Raw genomic sequence first — 21719 nt, 5'->3', positions numbered from 1 at the left:
GAGTGGCATTCTGCTCCCTCTCTGTCTCCATCCTTAGCCAAGTCTTATCTAGTCTCTGGGAGATGAAGAAGTGGTTCTGTAAGATGCCTCTGAGAATCATCACCCCTCATTTAGGAATGGCCTTTGGGATGCCAGAGAGAGAAAAGAGAGGGAGGAAAACACAGAAAACCTTCAGATGAACACTTCATGATCCACTCTGCCACATCCGCTCAGTAGTGCCTGGTTCAACGTCTGACTTACGTCTCTCTGGTTGGGGGAACCTGGGTTGCATGCTTGTGTCCTTGTAGTAGGGAGGCTGGGAAAGTGAGTTGCTGGCATTCTTCAGCTTCTGTGCTGGGAAGAGGTCTCTGTCTTTCACCAAACAAAAGAAGGGAGTTCAGATGATGGGTGGACAAAAAGGAATGACTGGTGACCTCTAAAGCAGTCATGACCTGTGATCTAATTCCATCACAACATGATAATAGGGTGGCTAGTTGGCCTTCAACAGCATCACGATGGTTGTGAACAGCACACTGTAGGCTGTGTGTCACCAGGGTGGGTCCAAGTCCATTTTCTAGTCTTGTTTTCAACATGAGGAGAACATCAGGAGGCCTGGATGTCTTTAAAAAAAATTGTCTTTGGGGTCTCCACTTCTGGTCTTCTGTGGAGAACTGTTCAAATAAAGCATGCGTCTCTGCTAAACACTTTGCAGGATTGAAGTCATCTAAAACTAGATGAGAATACTTCTAGTTTAAAGAGAATACTTTTCTAAAGAAATTATTACCTGCAGAGACACAACTCCTACCTAAGAGTGGACCACTGTTTACTATTTTATCTTATAGAGCATGTGATGTCCATGCCTGCTATCATTTGCGTAGCTAAACAGCCCAGTCATTTCATGAAAGATGAAGGTATACTTTAGTCATTACATTAAGCTCCATTAAAGGGTTTGTATATAACTTAATTCTCTTAAAAGGAAAAAAAAATATGCCAATTAACTAACAACCGGGACATTTATTGTGTGTATTCATTTAGTAATACCAATAGGCTTTTGTCTGATCATGTCTAATCAAATCCACATTCTAATGAAATCCATTCTAATCAAATTAAAGAACAATGCTACTCTTTAATAATCGTGGAAGAATGACAGATGAATAGACATAGATGAATTATGGATTTATTTACCCACAGTGCATACACACTTGGAACTTGGAATGTCCTTGAGGGATGTGTATAAAATTTGAGTAAGATACAAAGAGGACAAGTCTATCAGGATGTTGAAATACCCACTTTGGATGACTCTGCCATGAGGCTATCAATGAAAATTCTGCCAGGAGCAGGAACCAACCAAAAAAGTACATTAAGTCTGTTCCTTCACCTCCTTGGCCTCCTTGCAGGGTTGTTTCTCTCCAGCACCAGTCTCCTGCCTTGAATCATTTGCAGTAACCCCGTTTACTACCATGGGTGAATCTTGAGGTATTACATATATATGGCCAATATATATGGGAGAACGGGACAGGCAAAGAGTGTCATCGGTTCTTCTTATTATACTCTCTCATTCAGTGAATTCTTTCCCCTTCATAGCACTTCTCTCAAGCTGTGATGATATACTTGCTTGTGTGATTATTTAATGATTGTCTTGCCCCGACTAGCTCTGTGAGGTTGGGGGCCATTCTGTTTCTTCTCACCCTTGGATTTAGCCCTGTAACTGATGGACAGTAGTGCCTGATAAATATTTATTGAATGAAAGAATAGAAAAGTTATAGGATTCAACTTCACTCACAGCTTGGGAAATATTCTGCTAAAGAAAATTTCTCTGTTCTGGATGCTTCTGTCAAGTTCCCTCAGTGCAGGGCTTCCCAGTATAAGATTTATTTCTGGGTGACTTTCTATGAAGCTGTGTTCCATTCTTATTTAAACTCCTCTGTTTCCAGTCTCACTCAAAAGTTCAAGCATATCTCTTTCTCTTCTGTTTTCTTTGTTTCTCAAACAGAGAGGTACAAGCCCAGCTGAAAGCATTCTAATACCTCCAAAAAATTTTAAAAAATAAATAGATTTATTTATTTATTCATTTTTGGCTGTGTTGGGTCTTCATTGCGGTGCGCGGGCTTTCCCTAGTTGCAGTGAGAGGGGGGCTACTCTTCGTTGTGGTGCACGGGCGTCTCATTGCGGTGGCTTCTCTTGCTGCAGGGCACAGGCTCTAGGCACGCGGGCTCAGTAGTTGTGGCTCGCAGGCTCTAGAGCACAGGCTCAGTAGTTGTGGTGCACGGGCTTAGTTTCTCCGCGGCATGTGGGATCTTCCCAGACCAGGGCTTGAACCTGTGTCCCCTGCATTGGCAGGTGGAGTCTTAACCACTGTGCCACCAGGGAAGGCCCCCCAAAATTCTTAAACCATTGTTCCATCTCTGCTTTCTATACCCCAAAGTCTTTTTCTCAATTATGCTCATCCTTCTCAAAGGCTTTCTTAATTTTTCTTGCTTCTCATTGCCTTTTTTTCTCTTGTGGTTCACACATCTTTTCCCTATATGAGTTCTTAATGCTTATTTCATTATTCTTTATAGTTTTATGTGGACGAGCATCCCTATGGGCTTTCATTAAAAATATCTGTCTAAAAAGAAAGAAGGAAGGAAAGAAAGGGTGTAACCATTGGGAAAGGGTTTGCTCTCCACTTCCTCAATAAAACTCAGGAATTTTTACAGAGATTGACTCAGTACTATCCAGGTGCTTTTTTATCTGCTGACCTAAATCTGGCTGATCTTGGGGGCTTTCTTCAAATCTTCCAACAGGCAAGATAAATAAGGCCACAGAAAATACATGCTTGTTTGTCACTTATCTTGATTCTTGGACATATAGACAGTCATTCCAGGAAGCCCACCAGAAGCTCACAGATGCCTTCTCTCTGGGCTACTCATACCCAAGGTGAGGGCATTTGAAGGCTTTCTTCTCTCCCATACTTCCTGGGTGCTCTTAGATGCTGGTTCCAGTCAACAGTGACATGGCTAAGAGATGCCAGGAAGGACGAGAAAGAGTAAAGAGGTCCTTGATAAGCCACAGTGGGGCAAGTGAGCATTTTACTTACCTTGTGTGTTAGGCAGCTGCATTATGATCATTGCTTCCCAACTCTACCCCCACCAAAGCCACCCCCACCAGACCCTGGGCAAGGTTCTTGTCTCTCCTAGACAGCTCCAGCCAGGACTTGTCTTTCCCAATTCCTTATCTTCTTTTAGGAGAGCATTCTTAGCAGGAGGCCCACTGTAATCTCACTCTTTCTTTTCCCCTTTTGTTACATGTGTTCCTTCTTGGTGAGGGGCCACAATCTAAAGAAGAGAATTCACCTTCCTTTGAAAAGAACTTGCACCACAGTACACGGTCTGACTTCCTTCCCCCCTTCATAGTGGAATAATTACTAAGCTATTGCCAAAATTTTAAAAACAAACATGGTAACAGAGTTGAGATGATTGGGGTCTTTGAAAGAACCAAATAAACAGCATCCCCTCTTTCCCACCCAAGGTATGTATCAATTGAGAAATAAGACAAAGGAGATGACAAATTCCAACCTAATGTTTCTATGTCCCCTCAACACTGGAGAATTTGACTTATATTTGTGGAAAAATGGGTTTCCTAGTACAACCTGAGGATTAGACAGGAGATCACAAGGGGGTACTTCTTGAGGGCAGCCTGTTCCCAAAAGGAAGAAGAGAGGAAGAGTCTGAGTTCTCAGTTCTTGCATCAGAGTCAGAGGCTGGAGAGAGGCCTGTGCGTTACAGTGTGTGGAGCCCCGTGAACAAGGGAAAAAGTGGCAGGGATGGGAAGGAACACTTTTTCTATTCGGGCGCTCTTGTGTCTTGACTACTGTGGACTGTTTGGCCAGTGAACTATGACCTTGAACCCTCATTAGCAAAGGGAGGGAGAAGAGTGAGTCTACCTTTCAGCTGTCTGTAGCCTAGTTACTGTAGTATTATTATATGCTTGTGTGTATGATGGTGGAGAGGGCATTTTTGGGTGGGAACATTGTGCATGTCGCTGCTGAAATCTGGGTAAAATACATTTAGGATTTGGAGAGGTGAGCAGCTGGGTGTGGCATCTATCAGGATTGCCAGGAGTTATTCTTTTGATGTGTCTCATCAGGAGGTGTCCCCATCCTCCTCTCCTTTCATACCTTCATTAAAGAGAAGGATCATTCTTCAGCCACGGTTACAGCTGGGTGTTTCCTCCATTGGTGTGATCACTTATGTGTTGTTCTGATTTCTGGGACATAGTTTCTGAGTGCTTAGCTAACAAAGATCCAAACATCTTCTATTACAGGTGGCACACTTTTGTATTCCACTTACAATAGCTACAAGAATATTCCTTTCTTCTCTACCAGGTGATATTTTTAATCACTGGGATGTCATTAGGTAATAACTTTGCCTTCAGTGGTCAGACCAGGGCTGGGCACCATGGACAGCGCCACAAAGACTGTTTTTGGCCAAAGACTCAGATGTTCCCACCCTGCCCCAGCCAACTAGACTTTGTGTGCATGAGGAAGGAACTTCCTCTCTCTCTTTTTAACTCCTGTGTCCCTTGCAACTAGAACAACCCCTGACATGTAAAAGGTTTTTAATAATTATGTGCTGAATGAATTACCTGGTTGAATTTTAAGTGCAAAAATATCTTGTGTTCCAATAGAGAATTATCTTCAAATGTTAAAAGCCACGGAATTTTTGAACAGAAAACTTTCAAAGATTTTAGTTGAACTGTTCCCAGAGTGGAACAGCTGAGAATTATGATTATTTCTGGATTTTAATTTTTCTTCATCCCAGGTGCACCTATGTTGGCATTTCAGTGATAAAAACAATTTAATTGTATACACCAAAAGCTTTTTCAAAAACTTTGCATGGCTGTACCAGCAAAGCACTGAACTGGCCAAAAATCTGTTGGATGCTGCAACGTGGCTCAGAGTCAGATGTTAGATATAACTTTTTTTTTTTTTTTGGTATAGATACTATCCATTTGTGTAATTTGTATCTTTTTTTTTTTTTTTTTTTGGTATAGATACTGTCCTGCTTTTGAGTAGGACATTTTCAGTAGGCTCCACGGAGATTTTACTGCACGATTCTTACTAATGTGTGTTTATAGTATCTCTGCCATGGAGATTATAGGCAAATGGTGTTTAACAGCTCTCCTCACAGTCCATAGAATTGCTGATACTACATGGCTATTCGTTGTGATGTTGAAACCACTCGTTAGAATTGGACTTTTAAAAAAGAAATCTTTGTGAAAAACATAATAGTACCAGAAAGTAAAGTCAACTCTTTTGTGAGGCAGCTCCTATTATCTTTCCATTTTGAGAAATCATTCTCAGTTCAGTTGTATTACCATGGTGATGTGTTTGCATTTCAACAAAACAAAACTGAACCATAAACTAGAGCTCTGCATGTCTAGCTCCTGTCCTAGGGTTTTTATGGCAGTGTCTTTATTATTGAATAAAATCCCCACATCCTGGCTAAAAATCACAGCAAATAAACAGCTTCTCAGCCATACACATCAATCTGGATTGCTAATCTCAGAATTCTAAGAAATCTCATAAAAGTGAAAAGAAGAATAGATATTAGAGAGGGGTAAAAAATCAAAAAAGAAATAGCCCACAAATGAATAAAAATATACTTGTTCTCTATAATAAGATTGTGGAAGTAAACAAACAGGGGAAGACCACTATGCTTGATGAGAATTGGATGTGCGGCTTAGCCCTCTGAGGTCTGAAACAAGTAAACACTACCTGAATTGTCAGCACATGCATCCTCTCTCAAAGGAGAGCTCTTAGAGCTGGCTCCCCTGCCTCCTACTTATGAAATGTATTTTTCTCTTTGGAAAAATTGCACATAATTTTGACAACGAAAAGAACCGTCCAGGAGGTGTGGTTTGAGTTCCTCAAAAATCCCTACAGGGCTTCCTCGGTGGCGCAGTGGTTTAGAGTCCGCCTGCCAATGCAGGGGACACAGGTTCGTGCCCCGGTCCGGGAAGATCCCATATGCCGCGGAGTGGCTGGGCCCGTGAGCCATGGCCGCTGAGCCTGCGCGTCCGGAGCCTGTGCTCCGCAACGGGAGAGGCCACAACAGTGAGAGGCCCGCGTACTGCAAAAAAAAAAAAAAAAAAAAAAAAAAAAAAAAAAAATTCCTGCAGTTAGTGCCAATAGGACGTGGGAAATAGTATTGCATGATACCATCTGCATAAGGAGAAGGAAAAACCACATCATCTATTCTAATCCAAAAAGTGTGAAAACAAGATTTGGACAGATATATACAACTATTCTATCACTTCTGCCCAAATATTGTATCAAACCATCTCTTCCCAGATAACAATTTTGTTAGCCTCAAAACACATTAGCTCAGTCAGATCTGGGCTCTCACAAAGCTTTTTGCTAGCTGCTCTGCTTACTGGTAAATAAACAATGGGATTTTGCCTAGCAACCCCACCATGGAAACACAACTTGACTCCCTAAGTGGTGGGGGAGTTAGGGGGCGGTTCAAGGAACCCAAGGGCTGTGCCTTTCAGGGACCCTCTGCAGCTGGTTCCTGACACCGCAACCATTAACGGCAATTCTTGTCAGTTTCAGAAGGATGATGAAAAACTTGAGGGAAATTAATTAAAAGGCAAATAAAAAAGCTTCCAAGATTGTGAGCTGAGCCTGTCTGAGAGCTCAGTCCAGAGTCAGCACAAAAGAACCAAAGGAGAATGAGGACTTTTTTCTTATTGGAAAGGAGGTAATTATAGGACATAATGTATCCAGGAAGGGAAAACCAGCAGTGACCACCTGAATCTAAACAAAGATTATCTTAAACCCGAGGTGAGGGGACATTCCTCAGTAGCAAAGGGCAACATTAAATCCGGGAATGTCCACATTTAAAGAAAGCCTTGAACTTTTACATCAAAAATGATTGCTAACAATCATCAAGCATTCAGCAGGCACTGTGCTGAGATTTTACACACTTATTTAATTTTCCAGACAATCCTATGAGGTGGATTTTCTTACCTCCATTTTTAGAGGAAGAAACTGATGCCAGAAAAATTGAGAAACTTGCCCAAGGTCACTCAGTCCTTTAGCATTGGGGATAGGATGTGTCTCAAGCAGGCTGCCCCTAGAGGCCAAGTTCTTAAACACCATTTTACCGTAGTAGTGAATGGGTGCAGAGCTAATGAGGAAAAGAAGCCCAGAGATCACTGGATGACGTGTTTGTGGCTCCAGCTTGAGAGCTACAGTTTAAAATGTTCAATTAAGGCAACCATTCTTTATTTTTTTTTAAGTGTCTAGAGGGCAGCAAAAACATGAGTATCCAGAATAACAGATATTGCCAAAATCTTACACCCATATCTCTTCCTTTTATAGTGAACTATGGGTATACGCAGTTTCATAGACCTACACACACACGTGCATGCAAGACACTTGATTTCGTAAGTCCCTAAAATACTCTGATGACCAAATTCTCCAAGGATTCTCTGAGCATCACCCTAGGATGTCTGGAGGAAGCAGCCCAGGGACATGTTGGTTCGCTTGGGCAGTGAGCAGTGGTGAAATGTTTACCTTGCAGATAAACTCTCCAACAGCTAATGCAATTAAGACTCCACCATCTAGCCTTTGTTACACACCTTCCTCTCCTCTACCAAACAAATGCTGTCCGGTGCCATCTTCCCTCTGCCCACCTCCTGGAGCCTGGGAAGGTCTCCAGCTTCCTCCGTACGTGCTGCTCTCTTTTGCCAATCTCAACCTCATTTGGATTGCAGTTGCATTCGCATCCTAATTTCTGACTTAACTAGTGTCTCACAAACGTTTAATTCACTTTAATTTCATTATGCATTTGAGGAGGATGATTTACTGAGGGGGAAAATGATGTTCCCATTGTCGGCAATTAGATTAACTTAATGATCTATGGTAAAAATCTCCTTTTGGGCTTTGGAGTTTTGTACATGTTTACAAACAAAACTAGGCTAATAATAACTAATTTCCTGGATTCTCAGAGGGGCCTTAACTGCCCCCTCAAAGTTCTATAATATCCTATTTGGAAATTCATGAAATGGGTAAAACATTACTTGTGGTTCTCAGATAATTTATCTTGTCACAGTACACTTGTGGAAAAATGGTATTTTCATATGCAGTTTCAAAAATATCAATAAATTATCTTTTTTTTCTGATGGCTTTTCTGAGGAGATGGGGAGGGAACTATATAAAAACATGGATCAATTTATTTTTTCCTGTTCCCACTTTATATACTGAGTACTCTCTTAGGAGTTAGAGAACTTGACTCCTTTTTATAAAGGATTGTATGTCTTTAGCTTTTCCTACGAATATTTAGGGGAATACACTGATCCAGGAACTGGAGTATAAATAGTGCTGATTGAGATTTGTGCAAATAAATATTCTCCACTATTCCTATCATTTACCTGCCCATTCCATTCTGCCGTATTCAACATACCTGGGACTCAGGACCCCAGGCAGGTGGGACAGATGGTTTTGAGGCATGATTACAGAGAAGAGCAGCCTCTCCACTCCTTTTCCAGCTCTTTTGTCCCTTGGCGTTTTCCAGTGAAGAGGTGGTACTGATGTTTGTCTCCATAAGTCAAGGAGGAAGAGGCAAATGAGAGGAAGGGAAACAGAATCATCATCAACCTTCCTATCTTGGAGACCTAGTCATTGCCTTGGCTAGCATTTCCTGGTCAAGCCGAGTGGATGATCGTAGAAGAATCTCTCTTGACCATTTCTGTCCTGGGAAACCTGGCTGACGTGACCCTGCTGTGATGAAAGTTTAGGAAGTCCTGGACACTGACAAGATCGCTCAGTGACCAGTTTTTATTCTCAGTCTTCCTTCCGAGAGGGGAAACAGGAAGGCCTATTCTTCACAGAGGTTAGTCTGGTTTCTCTCCTTGGGGGAGCACTCTGGCAACTTTGAACTGGTGAATCCTTGAGTAACTTGAAAGTTGGTCTCCATCACTGCGCACCAGACTGAGATCACACCAGAATTCACATCTTGGCTCTGCCCTTAATTAGCAACATGTTATGCAGGTTCCTTACCCTTGTTGGCCTCTTTTTGCATCTGTAAAATGAGGTGTATGAATGCAAAGTTCTCTCTGTACTCTGGAGGTTCTCTGCTCTCTAAGTTACCGGAAGGCAATGACTAGAAAATAGATCACATGGTGAGGATTTCCATGACGTAAATGTGTACTTTTGCAGAAACTCAATCTAGGCAGTGTACAAAGGTCCAGGCACTCTGGTGTTAAATATATATTTATGATAGTATGTGGCTTTGGTTGAGTAACGGTGCTAGGGTCCCCTGATGACAGTCTCTAATGGCAAATTGGGAGCTTTGAGAAGACCTTAAGGGATTATTCAGTTTAGTTGCCATGCCAGTGTTGTCTTGAGTGCCATTCAATAGGACACCAGTGTGCCTCCAGTCTATCTCTTGACTCCATGGGCATGATTCTTTTGCTAAACCCCAAGCTAAGTGGGGTTTCTTGCCCAAGGACCCCTAGACCCCCTGAAAACTTCTGAATGTGCATTTTTCTAGGAGAGGGTCCACAGCTTTCATCAGATTCTCACAAAGCTGCCCATGACCAAAGAGAGGTTCAAAGCCACTGATGTTTTTTTCTCTACCTCTGTCTTCTGAATCCAGGGTGATGGAGCTGACTTGCCTATCTTTCTTTCTCTTTTGCTGTTCTTTAGAAAAAGCAAGTGAGTCAGACCAAGATCCGGGTCATCTCAACCATCCTGTTCATCTTGGCCGGCTGTGTTGTGTTTGTGACAATCCCCGCTGTCATTTTCAAATACATTGAGGGATGGACGGCCCTGGAGTCCATTTACTTTGTGGTGGTCACTCTCACCACGGTTGGCTTTGGTGATTTTGTGGCAGGTAAGCAAGCACCCTGGGCATCCCAGTTACCAGGGCCCTGGTGGGGAAAATATTCTCTTGGCAGTGCTTTTCCAAACCATGAGAAAAGATGTGGGAGAAGCAAATGAAAAAGGCTCAGCATCACTGCTGCTGTGCACAGGCTTGTTTCAAACCCATGGTCCTCTGCGATGTAAACAACAGCAGGCTGCTGCCTTGAAAGGAAGCTAGCCTCTCCCCCCGCCAGGTTGCAGATTGCCCTTATCACCATATGAATTATGAGTGAAATGAATTTCTCATTGGATTTTGGACTTCTGAATTGTATTAAGCCTCCTTGAATCAATTGGTAAAGGCTATATTAGCAAGTGGCAAATATGAAAGTCTGTAGGAATTAGCATAGAGTTTAGTCTGCAGTGATCTGCAGATGAAGCTGCCTGATGCTGAGGTGAGAGCCACTGTCCCTGCAGAAGTTGTCCTGGGCATGTCCGGATGCAAGAATTAAGACTCAGGTGACCTACCAGGAGCTGAAAACTGCCCCGAGGGAATATAATATTATAATGGCTTCTGCATGAATGTATATAGGAGAAATAGCCTTCATTGTAAAAATAAATGCCAATGAACTGTGCTTAAGGAAGCAAATGGAAACCACCATCAAATTCATCTAGGGACGGGGAGCTTGAAAATTGAGATGAGATCTGACATCTTACTTGTACCACTTTCTGAGCGTGGTAGGAAGGCAGGAATAGAAGGAGGAGGCCATCCTTCTCTTTCCTAATGGAATAGTTCTAGGTGGTCAGAGAGTCGATCATTTTCTCCTTCAAGAAGGGAACACTCTGACCAAGGAACTCTATCGTAAGTTATACATTTATAGAAGACAGGGATCTCCTCTCCTGGAATCTGGAAAACAGCAAATTCTGGAGAGGGTGTGAAGGCTGGTCAGCAGGTGCATGGGTATCTCCAGGTTAATTCTGGAGTGATTTTGTAGCTATTCCAACTGGGAAGTTGAAGACTGAAGTCCACTTTGTAGAAATAGCAGTTTTATTTTTTTCTTCCTTTTTATTGGCTAAGGGCTAAGAACTGCAAAGTCAAAGTGATTAAAGATTGTTTACAAAGAGCCCGAGGCCTGGGACCCCACCAATCTTTCCTTATGCACAGTGCTCAACCATTGTGCAGATCCTCAGCTTGGGCAAGAGGTCACTTGATGCCATTTGATGAGAGGCCTGAAGCTCTGGAAAGACACCACACAGAGAAATGAGGAAAGTAAGAGGAACAACTCTCTGGTTAATTCCTTAGCATCATCCATAGCTGCACTGTGGGAAAACTCAGCTGAGGTTCCAGTCCCAGGTAAACACATGTAACGGCAGCTGCAGTTTAGAGCTATTTCACCAGGATCTTTAAGTTCCCCAAAGCATCATTTGCACTCTGTTGTGCTTCAGAGCCCCCTGTGCTAACACTGGCCTGTCTGGAGGACTGTCTTCTGGAGGGCACTTATGGTAAACCCTGCTTTCTAACCAAGCGCTCAGTTCCATCTGTCAACCTGTTAATCTGGGATACAAATAGCACAGCCTTGGGAATATGAGATTTAAAAAATTACTTGTGATTTAAATTTATCATTTATCCTTATGAGCCACCATGGGCTGTGACTACGTAGCACACACCAGCACTTGACCTGATGTTTACTTACCTGGTAAGGGTGTGACTGCCACTAGCACTGTTTTTTTTTTTTTTTTAATGATCTTTAACAATGGAAGATTTTAATGGAGCAAATGGGCAAATCTACAGATAAACACGTAGAATTGTTAGAATGTTTTAAAGTCTGTTTTTGTTGTAACTGGGTGAGAGAAAATGAACATGTTTTCCCCATGGGTTTTTGATAACGGTGGTTGTACATGTAAATATGTCTCTTTTTTTTACCTTTTTTACCTTTCTTTTTTTTTCTTTTAGTTTTTATTTTATATTGGAGCAGAGTTGATTAACAATGTTGTGTTAGTTTCAGGTGTACAGCAAAGTGATTCAGTTATACATATACATGTGTCTATTCTTTTTCAAATTCTTTTCCCACTTAGGTTATTGCAGAATATTGAGCAGGGTTCCCTGCATAGCACTGTTTTAATTCCCTTACTCACCGCAGATTACAGAGCCATATTTCCTTTGTCCTGAAGTCTCCGCAGACTCGGGTCTTCTATAATTCACGGTGCTGACTGCAATTGGACCAGGCCCTTCTAAACTGCAGTTTCCAGGGCTAACATAGACCAGTCTGAAGAATGCATGCCTTAGAACACTGGAAGTGCGTCACAACCTTTTGGCAATACTTTTAAGAGCAAAAGGGAAGGATGCCCGTCATTTAAAAAGATACATTAACAAGAGTTGATGGTTGCTGTGATTTGACAGGGCATCAATTCAGAAATATCGATCAGAACATCGATCACCATGCAGGATCAAGTGCTGGTTTATTTTGTAGCTGACTCACTTTAGGACAGTCTAACAACATTACAAGCATTTTGGACCCCAACTGGGAGCACACACTGAGTTCTGCATTCCAGGCTAGCAGCTGATAAAGGAACAGGCAGCCTTGTTCGCTAGCGCGCCCTAGTGACAGTCTTTTTGGGGTGATGGTGACTTGTGAAGGTAAATATTTATTTTTAGATAGCTCCAAGGAGAAAGCTGCAGAGTTCTCTAGCCTAGCGCAGAGATGAAATGAACCTCGAAACCCACTTAACGTTGCAGAAACTCCAACTGTATCCTAGAGAAAGCTGAGCGGGGAGAGTTACCTGAAAGGGAAAAACAAGGCAGCTACACCAAACCGAGGGGGGGTTGCCACAGAGCCCTTTAGCAAAATTTGGAATTCTAATTTTAAGAAGTGGCTGTAGCTATGGAGACCTCGCAGGCGGCGTTGCAAAGTGGGTTTGGTCACCCCGAAAAGAGCCACAAGACACAGTGCCTGCCCAGCTGCTTTTGGGAGGTATTCTTGATACCATAAGAGCTCAGTATGGATTCAAGGATGCTAGATGAGGTTACAAACATGCCCCAGTGGGAAAGTCCAGTGATCACTTACCATGTGGTACCATAATTACCAATCCATGGCTCAAGTTGGTTGTCTTAGAAATGGCCACCTGCCCGCTTTAGTGGGCAATGACATCTCACAGGGTGAGAGCAAGGCTGGTAGTTATTTCATGGAGCTTCCTTACTTCTTTAGGAGAGGGCACTGGGCTTGGAATCTCTTTTGCATGGCTACCTTAGGCAGTGCCTGTAGGAGGCCTAGAATAAATAGGCTAATTACTTGGAATAATGACTGGTCCTTTCAATGGGACAGCCAGTCAATGCAGTCAGGCAACTAGTCAATTTGGTCTGATGGATTTTTACTGTAATCCCTATTTGTAAAGGGATTGAACTAGCTGGGCTTGAAGGTCCCTTTTCGTTCTAGCATGGTGATTCTAATTGCTCAGTCTAACTGACCCTATGGATTAGCATCATGTAAACACCATCCCTTGGTTAGCACTATTGCTTGGGTCCGAGTCTCAGGAATACCATTAAGTCTAATATTACTTCCATACATCTACTTATCTCTTGGTAAATGCATGTGTGCTTAAGAAGGAAATGGTTCCAAGAGTTCCCAACCATTTGGGATTATTTAATGATATTTTATTTTTATTAAATTTAAGGCAGTTTAAGAAAAACTTGACAACTGGGACTGCTCTGTTGTCCTCTTATTCAAGTCATTCATCGTCAAGCTCAGGTTTAGACTAGGTGGATCAAGTTGGCCACTGACTATTTTTTGTTACAAGTATTATGGTTAGTGGTCAAGATTCAGAGGAAGTTAAGCCACAGGTCAGGCTACTTTAGGGAAGAGACATGTCTTTTCCTTGCCATCCCAACGATGTCACATTGTGTATTACAGCAAGCCTAGTAGCTGTTAGATGGTGATGGACAACATTTCTGCTACACAGACTGGGATATGTTTGCTCTGCGAAGGCTGTATGCTAGATCCTGGTTAAAGTAACATTTGGTTGTTTTCAGGGGGAAACGCTGGCATCAATTACCGGGAGTGGTATAAGCCCCTAGTGTGGTTTTGGATCCTTGTTGGCCTTGCCTACTTTGCAGCTGTTCTCAGTATGATCGGAGATTGGCTACGGGTTCTGTCCAAAAAGACAAAAGAAGAGGTAGGACCCCTTTCCAGATTCTATGAATGTTCCTGAGATCAGATAGGCTCGTGTTAAGAATTACCTATCTCTATTCTATGGGCTAGACTGTGTCCTACTAAATGGAGGGCTTCTAGGCTTCCTTGTTTTGAATCCTTGAATTGTTTTAAATGACAAGCTAAATGGAATAGCAGTTATTTCTGGATCCTTTTTTGGGAGGTGTGAAAATCTGATGACCCACCAGCCCACAGCTCCTGGAAAGACTAGTAAACAACAACTTATTTTTAAAAAAAGAAATGAAAAGAAAAACAAACAAACATAGCAGAAGTAGATTACAGTTGAGGGAGGTGTGCAGTTGTCCCCAGTCAGCAAATACGTGAATTTTTCTCAATTCCGTATGAGACTGAAGTTATTGAACTGTGGCTGGCCATGGGGAAGTGAACTCAAGGGGTTCCTTTCACTTATGCCCCCTCTTGGTTGTCAGATCTGTAGAAACAAGTATATGTCTGTGGCCAGGGGCACACAGCCTTTCCTTCCTCAAATAAATGTGCATGGAAACCTACACAGAGGCAAGAAAAGGTAGCCATAGGGAGGAAAGGTAGATTTTGTTTCTTTTATAAAATGTCCACGTAGTTCATCTGGAAAGAGAGGAAAAGAAATAAGAAAGAGGGAGGGCAAAGTAAAGAGAAGGAAAGTGCTAAAGAAAGGAGAGGAGATAAAACCCAAAGAAACACAAAGAGGGGCAGCCTCTTTAAGGGTGACTGTTCCCTTCCCAGAACGCGATCATTTGATGTGGAAGGCCCCAGGAGAGCGTTGTTGAACGGAGATGTCTCCCAGATCACTCCTGGGGGCAATGCTTTAATTTTCCTGGCTTGCATAAGCCATGTCAATGCACTCTCCAGTCTGATTCCCCAGATAGCTAACTGACCTGCTGAAAATCAGCTATAACAAAAGAGAAAGCCACACCATAAATACTGACGTTCCTCAATGCAAACGTCCGAGTTACTCATCTGTATAGGAAAGCATGAGACTTTAACTAATAGCCCTGCTGAAAAAGAGCCCAGAGATTTGGGATTGACCCTCATGCAAAACTTCGCTCTGAGGAAGTGTGTTCTGTGGGCTTTGGCAGAACACGCCCTCTTCCCGCACCTTGACCCTGGAAGTTTGGTTACCATGTGCCCTGGAGGGTCTTCTTAAACCAGGGTTAGCACAAGGCCATAGCACGGCCCAGATATAGGGTGACCACCTTGACCAGTGTGCCCAGGACTGAGGCCTTTCCCTTTTAAAAGCGGGACATTCACAGGCTAACTGGGACAGGTGGGTCACCTTTCCCAGATAGAGATCGATCCTGGAGGGACGGGGAAGGGCAAAGGACCTGCTGAACACCTGCTTTGTGTCTGCTGAACATGCTAGATGCATGCCTGCCTCACGTAGCAGGAAAAACCCCGTGAGCTAGGCACGACCTCCCCGGAGTTATGCTGGAGGAACGGGGGCGGCAACAACGGGAACTCAGGCCTGTCCGACTCCAAACATTGCTCTCTGCCCCAGAATGCCAACGTCACGGTCTCCAGATCTCAAGCTGCCGTTGGGTTCCCCAGCAGGTGTGCCTTCCCGAGGCTCGTTAGACCCGAGCCATGCGGAGGTGGGTGTCTAGGCGGCAGGGAGGGCGAGGGCAGAGGTAGCATCCCGGCCCTCCCGCTGGGCGATGCGGCCCCGTCCCGGCCTCCTTCCCGCGGGGACACCCGAGGGCTGTGCGCCCGGGGCGGAGGAGCATGCCTCAGCGCGCGGCTGTTTTCCCGTCTCTCCGCCAGGTGGGTGAAATCAAGGCGCACGCGGCCGAGTGGAAGGCCAACGTGACGGCGGAGTTCCGGGAGACGCGGCGGCGGCTGAGCGTGGAGATCCACGACAAGCTGCAGCGGGCGGCCACCCTCCGCAGCATGGAGCGCCGGCGCCTGGGCCTGGACCAGAGGGCGCACTCGCTCGACATGCTCTCCCCCGAGAAGCGCTCCGTCTTCGCCGCGCTGGACGCGGGCCGCTTCAAGGCCTCGTCCCAGGATAGCATCAACAACCGGCCCAACAACCTGCGCCTGCAGGGGTCCGAGCAGCTCAACAAACACGGGCAGGGAGCCTCTGAGGACAACATCGTCAACAAGTTCGGGTCCGCCTCCAGGCTCACCAAGAGGAAGAACAAAGACATCAGAAAGACCTTGCCCGAGGATGTTCAGAAGATCTACAGGACCTTCCGGAATTACTCCCTGGATGAGGAGAAGAGAGAGGAGGAGGCGGAGAAGGTGTGTAACCCGGACCACTCCAGCACGGCCGTGTTGACTGACTGCATCCAGCCGCAGGCCGAGGTGGGGAATGGCGTGGTCCCCACGGACACCAAAGACCGGGAGCGCGAGAACAACGCGTTACTTGAAGGCAGAAACTAGACTGTAAGGACATTGGACTTGACCGAGCGTTGTGGGTTTTGTTTGTTTGTTTTTTAATTCACCCTGAGACACGTGCCTTAAACAAGACTTCTCGTTAGTCCGAAATTACATAGCATCGAAGAATATATTTCACTGTGCCATAAACGACTGAGAAAGCCTGCTCTGCCAAAAGGAATCAAAGAACAAGGACTTCACTTTCCGTCACGACCGCAGGACACCCAGGGAGCCTTCGCAGGCATAGGAGGTCACGGCCGCAGAGGTCAAGGGCACGTCCAGGCGATGCTGTGCCCCAGTGAAGCGCCTCCCCGCTATGGCGGGGAGAAAAGGGCAGCTATTCCTTAGACCAGCCGTCTGAAAGGAACAGGTGTGTCTTTTAAATGGAGTCATTTCCTGAACCTACCATTAGTGGTATGTGCCCACACAGAAGGGGACTGGATGGGGGGGGTGAAGTGGTACTTGTAACTTGGGTTAGAGTGGACATTTTGGAATGTTGCTCTGAGCTCCAGTTTTGATACAAACCGTTCAGTGCATACCTAGCCTTTCTAAGCTCCAAATGAATGTCCTTGGGACCCGAGAGCACCTGGAATTTGTTGGAAGCAGATCAGAGCACACATATTAAAAGGTGCAATTGCTTTCCTCATTACAAAAGAAAAAAAATCACAAACATATCACACTGTGGATATTACCTTAACCAATGACAGAAGCCTACTGAATTTTGTCTTTCTCACAGGGGCAGGTAGTCCCAAAGAACTCGCAAGCATTGGTGAAAACTCAGCCTCAGCCGCTGCATGGTTACAGGCAAGAATCATGCATTTTCCTCAGTGGGTGCAACGGTGAAAATAAACTGGCTTTTGAAATGTTCACGTTCACTTTTCCAGTGGAACTTCTGTTACAATTTGTTTTGATAAGAGGGGGAAAATACCAAAACTATTGCCTCGCATGATGCCGGTGGCTTGCTGTTCTGTCTAGCTGATCCTAAATTTTTATAGACATCCTGCATGTCTGAGACACACCAAGGAGGACCATGGCATCATTCCATCTCAGGGCTTCTTGTCCCTTTGGGTGTCTTAGGGTAGACATAGTGACCCGAGGCTCAATCTTGCTATCTGCAAACAAAAGGAAAATGAATCCCTCAACCGACCCTTGTACAAGGAGATTTAATTGTTTTCATTGCTTGCAGCTTAAGTGCCATTATCGCCATTTAAAAAAAATAATACTTAAAAGAAGTATTTGAAAGATTTCACTTTCACGTGTGGGTGTTCCTTTATTCCGAAAGCATCACTTATTTTCCTTTGCTCCTTTCTCTCCTCATACCTGCTAGTCTCTAAAATTGGAACACCACTGGGATTGATTGTTTCTAGGCAAACAGTAACCAACAAGTGGTGATCATTATGATTGTTCCATGAAGTTAGAACATCCAGTGAAGGAAAGGGGAGAGTGGCTAGTCATAGGTTTGGAGAGGAGGATTCTAAGTGAATTTTTATCAGAAAGGGAAAAACATGTACTAGGCCAACCATCCTGTGTGTGCCTCAGCCTTTTTCAGAGTTGGCTGGCCATCATGCTGGTTCAAACTTAGTTATTTGTGCCACACACTTAAGCATTTGGACCTGGCAACACTGGGAAGTTGCTGGTCTGGGGCTCCCAGGCTCGGTGCCACTGTTTGCAGATGTCACATAACTAATACACAGAGTAGATCTATCACAAGATCACAGGACTAGCAGAGACTTCCACAAACCATCTAATGCTTTCTGGACTTTCAGGGAAAATTATACCCTCCACATCCTTGACTACTGGAACCATGGCAGACCTCTTCCTGCCCATTTCCCCAAAATGCACAGCTCTCCCTTGTCTAGAGCACATGTAGCCCTCCAGTCCCCGCCCCCTGCCCCCTAATTTTAGGCTCTATTTAAAGTTTTGGCATTGCTTTTGGGAAGGAGCCAAATAAGAATCCAGTTGGATGAGACCCCTCCTGTCCGAGGTCGGTTTCGGTTAATGCCTCCACGGGGCTGTGGCTCACTGGTGCCATCCTGTGTCCACATAGTAATAAATAGACACTTGGAAAACAATGTATATGCGGGTGTGGGTGTTGGTTCTTACTATTGGAATCATTCCAGCCTGACATAAAATGTGTTTTAAGAAATTGGTAGATAACTGGGACTTTTCTTATCCTGTCAAGTTAAAAGCTTCCTGATTAAACTGTCCAAGGATCTCATTCATTTGGGTTTCCACTCTCTGTATCTTGGTACCTTCTTTATAATAGTGGGTTAAAATTCTAGACCCTATAAGCAAATCTGGCCAAGCGGCTTCCCTGTCTTGTATCCAGTGGCTTCCATGGACCAGGCTCTAGATGAGGCACTTTATGGGCGTGGGCTCACTGAAACCTCCCAGCAATACTCTCCAGGAAGTGTTTGGAAACCCATTATACAGTTAAAGACACAGAGGCTCAGGGAAGCTAAGTGAGTAACTTACCTAAGAGCACACAGCAAGAAGGTGGTGGAGCTGGTATTCAAAGTCTATCTGACCAAAGTCTGCTTTTGACTTTGCTACAGCATCCGTGTCATGCACCCTCGTGAATGTGAGTGTGCGTGTGTTTGTGTGTGTGTGCATGTGTGTCTTTCTAGTTTCAAGGACACAGCATACAGAGGTGGGGAGAAGATCTTTACTACCAAGACGGTATGAGGTCTTTGTGTAAACATGGCCTAACGAGTTGCCCTTGCAGACGCTTATTGGACATTATTTTGGTTTTAGTTTTGGGAATGCTCTAGGTGGCATCCTTTCTGTATTGTTAAAAATGCCCTTTGAAAGCACGCTTTTGCACTTTACTTGCTTATCCTGCAGGAACTCGGCATACAGCTGGAATAAAACAATTCAAACCTCTAAGCTGCACACTTTACCAAACAGAACAGGCGTTGGTGTGTGTGTAAATGCTCGCTCAGACGAGTCAAATCACAATAATATGGAGGATCGAAAATAGCCCTTGCCTGGGAGTTCCCCAGGTACAGACGGGGCTGAGGCCCTGATGAATAAAGTCGAAGAAGCGCCCACCCTTTGTGGAGATTGATCCATTAGCTCTGTGGGCAGAGTGTTGGACAAGCTATAACGTACTCTCCAGAGGAGAAGCTGAGACTTCACTTCGTGTGTACAAGCTAAGAGCTGGGGGGAGGCCAGTTGTTTTGGAGTTGCATGAAAGTTACCTTTTTAAGATGGGGCCAAGTAACACGTAGAATTTGTGTGGATAAAGCAAAACTGCTACAAATTCTACATACGCATCGGCACAGCCCCGTCCTTCCAACCTGCATTCCCCACCCCACCATCAACCTGGAGAAAACGTTTTGATTTTGCACATGGATAGAGAGAGCACAGGGGCAGTAACTTCAGTGCGCAGTGTCTGTTGTTTCTCCTGGTAATTGGGTATTGAATTTTTCCTCCACAATGGATCTGGTGAGAACCAAGGGACAATTTGGAGAGACTTCGGCTCAAGGCCCAGTCCTAATCCAATAGTGACTCTAGGACTTTATCACTTTTGGGGAAGGGCCTTACGTGTGTGTAGGTAGGGGTGTCCCCGACTTACAGCTAAGGTGACTGGGACTGTTTTTCTGTGCTCCCCAGTCCCAGACTGGGATGTTGGGCCCCTCAGGCCCCTTGCCTATATCTCTGTTACCTCATCAGCACATCAAGGGAGTGGAACACAGCTAATCGTTAAGGTCCCTTTTAGTTCTGCAGTTCTCTGACCAAACACTCCCTGGTCCATGAGTTAATTAAATTTATTAAGAACATTACTACCTGGGTTTGTAAACACTGACTAACGGGCCCCACTCATTTTAGGCGAAGATGAGAGCTTAGTCTCTTGCCCTTTGGGATATGTTTTCTTGGTGATTGATGGAGACCAGATGTATTTGGGAGCCTGGTATCCACCTTACATCCATGTCCTGTGTAGACTCACTCTGTCACCTTACAGCACACTGTCACCTAGGGGACTCATGCCATGTGGGCATTTTTTGCATGGTGTTAAGACTAAAGAATTTTAAGCTGTTATTATTTGCAGTCAATTGTAGTAAAGTTTACCTTTGATTACTTTATGAATTTATATACTATAGACAGACATTTCTTACTCAGACGCCTACACACACACACACACACACACACACACACAGGAAATGGCTGCTTTGGGTTCTGTGAGGACTGTTCCATGTTGAAAGTCCTAGTTGTATTAGACGTTAGCAAACCACCCTTGCTTCCCTCTGAGATGATACTTCTTGGCTGAGTCGATTGTCGATGCTGCTTATATATCTGTATGCTTAGTTTTGGGGGTTAGTGAGAATGTGGCCAGAATTTGGGTATGGCAGATTTTTACTCACTGTATTAGGTAAGAATGTAGACCATTCCAATGTGTACTATGGTTTCTGAACCATAGGAAAGGCATAGGAAAACAAACAAACATGCAGAGACTCTCTAAAAAAAAAAAAAGATAAAAAAAAAGCCAGTACTGCATTTCATGTCTCTGCTTCCTGCATCCCACGAATGTTTTAAGGGGGGAGGGTGATATTCTTTCTCACAGTTATGATGCAACTGTGTGCAGACAGTGGCTGCGTGAGCAGAGGGAGCTCTTGGTGGTAGAGTGTAAGAGCTAGTAACGGCCTTAGAAAATACAGATGGCAACTCTGTGAAACACAGGTGACTTCAATTTGGCTTTCTGGGTGCTGTGAATTCTGCGTATGGAAACACTGGAAGAGCATGCTGATTCCAGGGCTGTAAATAAAGTCCCAGCCTCTGTCCTTGCATGAGGAACCAGCTGCTTTGTACTTACTTCACCACCCCACCCACAGGCCATGGAAACCTCAGTCCTCCCAGGGCGGTCCCCAAGTCGTGTGACCTCGGTGCAGTGGCGATGAGGAGAAATAAGAGGTGTCTCTGATTTTACCGAATGTGATCGTTTTCACAGGTGCCTAAGAGATTTGGAATCTTTCTGTTCTCAGTTTTTAAGTGAAAAATCTCAAATAGTTCCCTGTGCATTTCGAAAAACCAAAAAACTCCTTGAGAGCATTCCCACTCCATCTCTACAGCGGTCCTGCACTGTCCAGGACAACTGGGAAGCCTCCACTCCGCCATCAGGGCTTGAAGTGAGAACGTGCAGGGGTGCCTAGAACCGATATGCAAACCCACCCACATGCCAGCCTCTGGTCTCTTACCCATCCCAGAGTCATAGGCAGGGGACCCCGTGACAGCGATGAACCCACGTGTGGAGGTGTTTTACCTATTTTTCTCTCTGTAGGATTTCATGGTGCTTTAGAAAAAAAAAAGGCATTTTACAG

The 21719-nt window shown here is 44.4% G+C and overlaps 1 protein-coding gene across 2 annotated transcripts in view; it reads left to right on the top strand.

Annotated features, from left to right (window-relative positions):
* Nucleotides 1–16407, top strand: part of KCNK10 (potassium two pore domain channel subfamily K member 10) — a gene marked incomplete at both ends in the record, with an annotated part of 141405 nt that extends 124998 nt beyond the window's left edge. For both annotated transcript variants that reach the window (XM_081230055.1, XM_081230054.1), the window contains 3 exons: nt 9674–9860; nt 13854–13996; nt 15787–16407. In XM_081230055.1, coding sequence (XP_081086181.1) covers nt 9674–9860; nt 13854–13996; nt 15787–16407 — 951 coding nt within the window. The remainder of the gene's footprint in view (nt 1–9673; nt 9861–13853; nt 13997–15786) is intronic.
* Between the last annotated feature and the right edge of the window lie 5312 nt (nt 16408–21719).

This window comes from Mesoplodon bidens (genome assembly GCF_964165515.1).
Source record: "Mesoplodon bidens genome assembly, chromosome: 3".
Classification (NCBI taxonomy): Eukaryota; Metazoa; Chordata; class Mammalia; order Artiodactyla; family Ziphiidae; genus Mesoplodon; species Mesoplodon bidens.
Note: the sequence above shows the minus strand (reverse complement) of the source record. Positions and strands in the feature narration are given on the sequence as shown.